Raw genomic sequence first — 9,963 nt, 5'->3', positions numbered from 1 at the left:
GTTTGTGAAACTGCATTTTAAGTGTCATCCTTCTATGACCTGACCTAAGAACAGCATTGCTTATGACTACATTAAGCAGAGAAAGGTAAGGTCTGTCTCAGGTAAAGCTAAAGCTAAAGCTGCCTTGAGGGGGGGGCTGTCAGGGGCTGGAGGGTTTCATTTAGCTAAAGCTGTATCAAGTCGAAATACATTTTTTTCAGATTAAAGAGTTAATTTTCTTTAGAGAAAATCTTATTACTTCAGTTTTGCTTTGGTTTATCTGAGGCAAATTTCTCTGATAAAATGGATGACAAAGCCCAGTTTGGCTTCTGTTTAACAGTCTGGCTTCTTTAAAACAAATTCCTCTAGGCTAATTACTGAATAAGTAGTGGTAAGCTTCCTCCCTGATACTGTGGTTTCTTCCTCTCCAGACCTTGCTGTCTTCTTCAAATTTTACATTAAATATGATCACTTGTTTCCAAGTATAAGCTTGGAAACCCTTCAGTTATCTGTCTATCCTGACTTGGCCTTTTAAAAACTGGCAGAGCGGTGATTCTTGCAATCACTGAGACAACACAAGTATCATGTAACACTTTTTTTTAAAAAACTTTCTCATAAGGCTGACCTAGAAAGCTTTTCAGCTTAATTAGATGTACTTAAAATTGCAGTCATGTATTTCCAGAAAGATGTTGTGTATCCATGTGCTTTATGAACTTACTACTGCATTATGGCATTCAAGGGGAGGGAGAGAGACTGATAAAACATTTTAAAAAAAATCACCAGGAAAAAGAGAAATAATTTATTTGAAGTAACTGTAAAGAAAGCCACATGAACAGTCTGAAAGAACCATCAGCTCTGCAGTCTTGTTCAAGACAATGAGCCTGCAGCATTTGCCAGAAACCACCTTTGGTAATTGTTAATATTCTCAATAGAGAGCAATAAGTTTTTAATACAAAGTGGTTTAAGTAAAAACAGATTTCAACAGACAGTAATTGTAAATGACAAAGCCTTACATGTCAGGCCCAGTGCCAACAGAAGGCCTCTTCATGGCTGATCAGAGCATTTCCAAGGCTGCTATTAAGATCCAGGTATGAGGTTTAGAAGAGACAAATCACTTTAGCTATTTTTGTCATGATAGAGATCAGAGCCTGTATTTTCTCCAGTAATTTTGCTATGTGAATAAAGAAAGGAATTTCAGGTGAGCTTCCTTCTTGGTCCATCATGTCGCCAGTACAACTGAACTCTGTAAGACTCATGGAAGCTTCAACTCCCTTGAATTCTTGCAGCTAGAACTACACCATGGCAGGCAAACAGCAATGCTTGCAAGTTGCATCAAGGTGGCACATGGGGCTTTACAGGGTCATAAAAATACAACCATGATCAAGTACCTTGGATGCACTCACCCAAGGCCCTCTGAGAATCAGTGATGTTAATGGTTTATTAGTTTAAATTCTGTATTTTCTTCCCTTTACCAACAACATGATAGACTGCAAAGATCCCTCAGTCACTGTGTGAGGAAAACTAGGTACCTACACTGATTCCTGAGTTCTGGTGTCACTGAATAGATTTTGCATTCTACTTCTTCACAAAAAATTTTGTGATATCAGAGCCATACTTTGTAGCTAAAGAACGTCTCTTCATCTGGCTTCTTTCCTTGGCCTGTTTTGCAGTTCTCTGTGAAAGAGCAAGAAAGGGCTGGTCAGTTATTGGGGCTACCTGGCAGCACTGTGTTCAGTGGAAAACATTAAGTTAGGCTTCAGTCTCATTTTCAAGTAGACAACATAATGGAATGCACTGGTTGAAGGTGACATTTTCCCCCAGTCCTGAGGAAACTCTTGCAACAGTTCAGTGGTGCCTGTCCCTGCATGGGGTGGAGGGGCTGGAAGCTCAGGGAGTTCAGACAGTGCAGGGCTGAGGAGGAACCTACTCAGAGTCTTCTACTGCCACGAGGAGGGGCAGGAGACCAAGAGCCAGGCCCTCCCCAGGGGCACAGGGCTGTGCAGGGTGGTGCTGAGTCCCAAAAGGCTTCAGTGTGGTTGAGTGGTATGTACAACCCCAGCCCACAACATTTCCCAGAGAGAGGGAGAGATTTCTGCCTGTCCCATACTGACCTCTCTGTGGCAGGCTGTACACAGGGTCTGGAGGTTTTCCAGAGAGCACTGTCCTCCTCCACTGTAAACAGGCTTGATGTGGTCTACCTGCCAGAACTGGCCTTCAGTTGGGTTTGTCAGCATTTCATTCAGCTGCAGTGAACAAAGAACATGACACTGGATGTGTTAGATGTCTCCTCTGAACAACATAAACAAAAGAAGCAGCTGTTGATAGCTTTGATCAAGAGAAAGACAATATGAGCATTTTTTTGTGACATCCCTGGACAAGCAAACAACTAAATTTAGTTGCCATGTTTTCACTCTGTCTGCAGCATGATGAAGCACATGGCACCAGCTCAAGCAAAAACAGAATGAAAACTTCAGTTTTCTTGACTGGTACAGTAACTTGTTTTCAATGCCACCATTTTATCATCAAGTGCTGATATTAAAACCAAATTCAAGTAAAAATGTGCAAGAAGTGGCCTCTAATCAGGTGTCTGTCATTGAAGTTATTTGTTAGAGACAGTGGGAATTCTAATAAGGAGCACTGAGAAACTAAAGGTGATAAAGCCCTGTATCAGCCTTCAGAAAAATAACTGGGACACAACGTGGAATTCTGTTCACAGGTTGCAAGAAGCCCTCGTTCCACAGAACTTCTCATCTCAGCCTTTCAGGTGTGCAACACCTCACTTTAATAAAGCTGCAAGCAGCAGAGCTGATCCCATGCATATGACCAGTGACAGTGCATGACTTTTCCTTTTGCAAGTGTCAGTGGGTGCCTGCAGAATGTATTGAAACAATTTAGAAGCAGTAACTTCTGAAGCAGAATTTCAACTTTGCAGCAGAAAATGAAATAGTGCTTTAGTTTCTGAATAAAAATACCACCTAAGTGGGAATGTTCTCCCTCCCTGCTCCACTGCCTTCAAGTCAGTGAAGAAGCAATCACAGCCATGGGAAAAGGCTGCCAGCTGGTGGTGCACTTTAAGGTGAACCTCAGGTGAGCTGTGACAAATGGCTTTCCTTAACTTCCTACCAAGCATTCTGCAAAGTAGAAGTAACCCAGTACTACACTATAGCCATTCTTAAATTGTTTCATTAACCAGAAAGTTTGCTAATAAAGTGAATTGCAAGTCAATCTGGTTGCAATATTCACATCCCTAAGAAATCTGGATTCTGATGCCTGTGCCTTTCAGCAATGAAAAATATGTTAGAGCACACACTTGGGGTTGTGTTTAGGATTTTGTTTTTTCCTGTTCTGTTTTTGGTGCTAGGTTAAACTTAAACCTGTAAGAAGAACATTTTGGATTTCTCTGAACCCTGATAGAAGAATACACAGCTTAGCTGCTACTGCTTAAAAATCAGTGTTATTACCTGCCCAAGTGGAAGGTGAGACATCCAAGAACCCTCCAGAAGTTTCTTGCGCTGACTCTTGGGCGCATCCCTGATGCTGAGGTAAAGCTCTTGGGCATTTCCATTACAGAGCTGGCAAACACCGTGTTCAATTTCAAACACTTTAGTCCTGATGTAGCTCTGGCTAGAGCGGATGGAGAAGTCCTCCTGGCAGGCATGAGAGCAGAATCTTGTGTCCCAAGCACGGGCCTGGCAGGCTGGGTCAAGCTGAGCTGCTGGCTGTTGGCAGCTGAGGCACAGTGGGTTCCCTTGGCTGTCCAAAGCTTGCAAATACCCCTTGGACAGGGAAGAGCCTTCAGCTGGAGGCTGGGATGAATGAGAAACTGAGGGACCTTTTCCATTTTCTGAAAGCAACCTGTTTGCAAAGTGCAGTTGTTAATAAAGGAGGTATTCAGCCAACAATTAAGTGTGTTTTTATGTGCTGTATATTTCAGTTAGATACCTTTTATGCCCCGAAATAACTATTTCAACTGAAATAGTATCTTATATTGCTCAGGTTGGTACCTCCATTGTGCAATGATCTACTTGGTTATGTTTCCATTTAAACAAAATTTGACAGTATGACAGATTTTCCTGTATTTCCTGTATTTACAGATGTGCACTGAATTATTAGCTGATATAATGCTGTATTTATAAAGAAATGATGGCTTCCATCAGGCATGTACACATATAAAGGTGAAATGTTTCAGGCCCCTCTTTAACAGAAGTAAAAAGCCAAAGGGAAACATCCCAGCTTCTCTATGCAACTTTCACTGCTAGCTAGCAGTTTGCTCCCCTGAACCAGGCTTAACCTCCAGGCAGGATACACACTGCTTGTTCAATAAAATATTTTAAAAGACCGTTTTTCTGTCTAGAATTTTCTCATTCTTTTCTCCCTTTTTATACATTTTGAGGGAGAAGAGCAAATTAGGAGTCCCCAATTTCAGTCTGTAGAGAAGGCTCCAAGGAGACCTTATTGTAGCCTTCCAGTCTCTGAAGGGAGCCCATAAGAAAGCTGGGGAGGGAGTTTTAGGATGCCAGGGAGTGATAGGATATGGGGGAATGGATTAAAACTAGAGGAGGTTAGATTCAGACTGGATGTTAGGAAGAAGTTCTTCCCTATGAGGGTGATGAGACACAGGCACAGGTTTCCCAGAGAGGTGGTGGAAGCCCCATCCCTGGAAGTTTTTAAGGCCAGGCTGGACAGGGCTCTGAGCAAATGGATCTGGTGGGAGGTGTCCCTGCCTATGGCAGGGGGGTTGGAACTACATGACCTTAAAGGTCCCTTTCAGCCCTGGAAATTCTATGATTTATTTGCTGTTGTCCTTGCAAGCAGGCCCTGAGCTAATCTTTTTTCCTTAGCTGAATCATTACTGTTTTGGTTTAATCAGACTCAGTTAATTAGCAGCTATATCAGCAGACAACAGGTGTAATTGTAAAACATAGCTTATTAGCACTGCAGCAAGTTTCCTATTGAAACACTGTGCATCAGAAAGGTATACACTCAGAGCAAACAATTTTGATCTCTTAAAGAAACCTGAGGAGAAACAGCTTCATCACCTTATCTCATTAATGAACTTACTTTGTGGAGTGATCTGACTGTTCAGCAGAAGTGTTCTCACTCTTCAGACAAATCTCACTTTCTTTGGAGATGAGGCGCACGCTGCCTCCACTGCTGCTGGCTTTGCTAAGTGAGGCTGCTGCTACATCCTCCTTGGTCACATACCTAAAATAATTCAAAATTCTGTCAATATACTACAAAGGGAACAATCTTCCTCAAAGAATATTCACTTTTGGCTGCAGCAAGATTGGTACAGCATTTTCTCTTAAAGCACTCTTAATTTGCCAGATGTGAAATGAATAAAGGTTGGGAAAACATACTTCACTATAATACATCCATATTAAATGAGAGATATTTTCTTAAAACACCACTGCTCTTAAGTAAAACTCTTAAAATCACTTCAATCTGATCATTCTTCAAAACCCACTATTCAGACCACTTCTCACATACACTTCTCTGTACCATATGCCAAACCCTATATACTACCCACATCAGATGACCACTGTAGGTTACACTGTATTTTCTAACACAGTTCACAGATCTTTCCTACATCTTTTGGAAGGAAACAATCCAGCAACAGGTGAAGAAACACTGTCTGCTGGTTCTCCTTGTATTAATGGATTTGCAAACTGTATTTACTTGCTTGAGTTCTTACCTACAGCCAAAATAGTCACCCCAGAGAATTCAACAGTAGGGATTGAGAGGAATAAAAAAGTTTTAGATAGTTTGCAGAGGCACCTTGGTGAGCTAAGTTTTGTGGAGAGCAATACCAAGACTGAAGCTGCAAATGTCTGTCAAGGAAGAGAGCATATCAGAAAAAGGAAAGAAAGTGGACAAAAGGTAAATTCAGATTTTAACAGGGATTAGTTGCTATTACTTTTCAGTAACACCCAGCAAGGAAAATAACAGTTCTGTGAAATGACATACATAGGGAACAGAATTGCTTAAAAATCAAATTAGTATTAGAGAGGGCTGGAGTGGTTTGTGAATTATGAATAAAGCATTCTATCACTGGTGGATCACTAATGTTTTATTTCTCCTTCCATGTGGGGAAGACTTTTTGACCTCACTTTTCTTTTGAGTCCCTGAAGTCAGGATTTTTCCTCAAAAAAAATCTCTGGCAAGCTCCAGGTGTTTAAACAAGCAGCACAGCAAAGCCAGATCAGCTACTGAATGCAGCACAGTGCATTCCCACACTTCCATTCCCAGGTTTACTGCCACGCTGGGTTGCCTTCTTTTGTCACCACGTGAGAAGCAATCACCAAGGAACCACTTTAATCTCTGCATCATTCCACTAAAGTTGCATTTGATACATCAAACCTCCTGAAGCCATTAGGAAGACAAATGAAAGACCACACACCTTTTTGTGCTACCGACCACTGACTGCTTTTTAGATAGCTCCTCAGCAGCATGAATAGGGCTACAAAATATCTGACCACTTTTTCTGATGATTTTCTGTTTCATTGCTGTTAGACGACTCCATTCTTTCACAAACCTCAGAATCTGTGTCAGAAAAATAAGCATGATAAAAATTATTATAGTAAATTAGAAATTAATGATATGAGAAATCAGACTGTAATATTGTAATTACAATTACTGCAACAACACTTTTTTTTTTTTAATGGCAATACTGTCTTATTTTCTGTGGCATTTCAGTGCAGCACACAAAGATGTGACCAGACAGTGGAAACATGCTTTACCATCCAAACAGTCAAAGGACAGCAGTTTTGAACAGTTTAACCTGCTTTTCATCTTCTTTCACAGTAATTTCAAATTTACACAACCACAGGATCCTGATGACAAACTGATGAACTGTTTAACAGATATCAGGACAGAAATGGAAAGAACAGCACTGAACAAGCAGCCTGGTAGATTTTTGTTCCATTCTGTTTTTCCACTTTCTCCCCCACTGACTTGCAACTCCCTATAACAGTCAGTATCACACGGATTATGGGGAGAATAAATTCATCAAACAGTACAGATTTAATTGTTATCTCAGCTTTATCCAGGAACAAATTTCCATACTTCAAGATTATGACGTGCCTATGATCTTTTATTTCTTGGAGTATTTTGACAGAGCAAATATAAAAGTGTCCAGATGAGTCTCATGGCAGGATATAATGAGAACAAAACCAAGAAGGTATTCCTTGATTCTTTTTAGGAGTGTTTACTAATAAGGATTTTCTAGAGGAGAAGAAGGCTGAAGGACAGGGATAGGAAGTTCCATAAAGCAGTGCCACTCTCTTGACCACAAACATTGGATTCTTAACTTCTCTTTCCCGTCCAGCAAATAGTTCTAAAATCCTTTGGCAACATCCATGTCACCTGCTCATTAGCAGCTTCACACAGTTGGCTAAATCGCTCAGGCATTTGTCCTGCAAGTTCAAACCTTGCCAGAGAACCTACCAAAAAGAACCAATTTCATTCCTACACGACATAATCTGATTTTCCAAACTATATTATTTTTAAATGGAGAAAAAAGTTAAGAAAACTATGTTAAGAAGATAACATTGCACATGCAAGTAGAATTCTGTATTTCCTTAGTTGACTACTTGGGTTTACAGTGTTAAGGTTCTCCTCAAGCATCTCTGTGGATGTGATCTTTATTACAGAAGTAACTGATGCTACGTGTCTCAGGAGAGCTTGGCCATTGTTAGAGGACTGAAGGAAGAAGTGAGAGTAAAAGCCTACTCAGAACTGCAGCTCTGGTACAATCTAGCAAATCCTGTGCCCCATTTAATTCATAACCTTTAAAAAGCTATTTTGTTGACTTATGACAGTTACTAATGTTGTAAAAGAGAAATTAAATTATGCCTGGTTGATTCCACCTACTGAAACGTTGACAGGAGATAGGATAATTTGCCAAAGTAACAGATTGCATAATTAATATTCATAACAACATTTATAATATCTGCTTGCATTGATGAAACAGTGCCTACATTCCAAGGCCTAGAAGTGTTTTGCATTTACTTAAAAAAATAAGTCAAAGCCCTCTGTGTTAAATATCACATTACCATAGCAGTAGAGTTTTTTCTTACCATTGAACAATTTTGTTTCTGCTGGAAACTTTCTGGTAAATCCTCCCAGTTATCCAGTTGTATGTCCAATGGAATGAAATTATGATACAGTGGTTCACCATCCTAGACAAGAAAACAGTTTTGATTACACATGCAGTGTAGAACACTCTAGGAAAAAAAACATTATCTTTCCCAAGTGAATTAACCTCCCTTCCTACTAAAATTTTGTCCCTCAAGGTAAGATTTTTCAGAAACAAAGAATAAGCTGCAGATACAAGCACAGATACAAGCAATATGATTCACATTAATATATCTAGAAGTAAACAGGGTAGAAATTTAAATTCATATCTGAGTTTTTTCTTTGTAAATAGTTCATACACAAACTGCTTTAAATCAGGAAACTGAAATTATAATCCTCTTGACCAAGTTTTCAATGTAAGTGAATAACTGAAGACCATTGTTTATTACATATTTTTTTAATATCTGAATAAGGTTTCATCCACCTAATTTTTAGGAACAATTTGTCCTAGTGGATACATATGATCCAGGAATTTATTGATGATTCACAAACATATGAGAGATGGAATCAGAATTCCCCCATGTCTCATGGTTCAGCAGAAAGATTTTGTGCACAGTGAAATTTTAATCCAAGCTGAAAACAATCCTGACCTGTCTTTGAATATATTGTGTGAAGCTAGGGAGCAATGTATATTTTAAGTATATTAAACAAGTTTTCAGATACAAGAGGGCACTCTGATTTTTTTCCAGCTCTATCAGTCAGCCTAATAAAAAATTGTCATCTCAAAGACTTGCCCTCAGTTCTTTGTGATGCTTTGAGGTTACACCTGAATACATGAACTCATTCAGTAGCTTTGAAGAAATCTTCTCAGTGAACTTTTCTATCCCCTTAAAGAAGGGATTGGAAAGTCCCGACTCCTTCTTGAAAAATGACCTGGAAAATTACCAGCTGTTAGTGTCTGTTCTTCCATTACTATTGCAGATGAACGATGACGTGTTTTATTCAGGAGGTTACTGACTTAAAACACAACACCAGTGTCTAGCTTTCTGGTAATGTGGTGACAGCATTTTATTTACTTAATTCTGTCAGGATCCACTGTCATTTGTGTTTTAACTTTGCATGTTCTTCTATTACAAATATTTTGTGACGAGACACTAATAAGAAAAGGAATCTTAAACAACTATCACTTGCATTTCTAAGATGATTTGAGCATAAATCTAATTTATTAGGCACATTTTGTAAGGCAAGAGAAGTGTTAGAAGTTATATATCTGGGGAATTATTATTTAATTCCACTGAGAAAACAAACTAGAATGATAAGCTACCTGATTTTTGTACTTTTCAGCTATTAAAAAACCACCAGTCTTTATATATAAAGTATAACAAATGAGAGCATATATACACATTTCATAGGACAACATTTTACTTTATAATTTTAAAACTGCAACAAACATACATATTTCAGATTTACCTTCGTATAAAGGTGAATTCTATCAGTAATCCTGCTTGCACAAAACATAAGCCCATCATATATTGGAAACATGTCTACATCTCCTATAAAAAGAAAAAATGTTGATATTAAGTTTTTTTCTCCATTAATTTTGTTCATCCTATTCAGACATTGAAGATAATATTATATTTGTTTTTTAAGAGGTTATTTGTGAAATTTCCTAATTTGGTGTATATGCAAGCACATTTTTGTATGAACATTGTAATCTTTCTTTTTTCCTTTTTTTTTTTTTTTTTCTAAATGTTTGGTAATTGAGGAACAAAACCCAGGAGAATATATATCACATAAGAATTCTTTATCTAATTCCAGAACAACACAGCTCAAGAGTCACAGCTCAAGCAGCAAGCTACCGAGATATTTGTGCATTTTATTTTCCGTTTTTTCCTGAATTACCAACTA

The 9,963-nt window shown here is 38.8% G+C and overlaps 1 protein-coding gene across 3 annotated transcripts in view; it reads right to left on the bottom strand.

The window, feature by feature from the left end:
- Positions 1 to 755: 755 nt before the first annotated feature.
- ZRANB3 (zinc finger RANBP2-type containing 3) overlaps positions 756 to 9,963 on the bottom strand; it is a 43,700-nt gene continuing 34,492 nt past the window's right edge. For all 3 annotated transcript variants that reach the window (XM_071746496.1, XM_071746498.1, XM_071746497.1), the window contains exons 15-21: positions 9,526 to 9,608; positions 8,058 to 8,159; positions 6,380 to 6,522; positions 5,041 to 5,184; positions 3,441 to 3,834; positions 2,091 to 2,222; positions 756 to 1,653 (exon numbers count right to left, since the gene is read on the bottom strand). In XM_071746496.1, the coding sequence (XP_071602597.1) occupies positions 1,555 to 1,653; positions 2,091 to 2,222; positions 3,441 to 3,834; positions 5,041 to 5,184; positions 6,380 to 6,522; positions 8,058 to 8,159; positions 9,526 to 9,608 (1,097 nt within the window). In that variant the 3' untranslated portion in view covers positions 756 to 1,554. The remainder of the gene's footprint in view (positions 1,654 to 2,090; positions 2,223 to 3,440; positions 3,835 to 5,040; positions 5,185 to 6,379; positions 6,523 to 8,057; positions 8,160 to 9,525; positions 9,609 to 9,963) is intronic.

Source organism: Heliangelus exortis, chromosome 6, assembly GCF_036169615.1.
Source record: "Heliangelus exortis chromosome 6, bHelExo1.hap1, whole genome shotgun sequence".
NCBI lineage: Eukaryota > Metazoa > Chordata > Aves > Apodiformes > Trochilidae > Heliangelus > Heliangelus exortis.
Note: the sequence above shows the minus strand (reverse complement) of the source record. Positions and strands in the feature narration are given on the sequence as shown.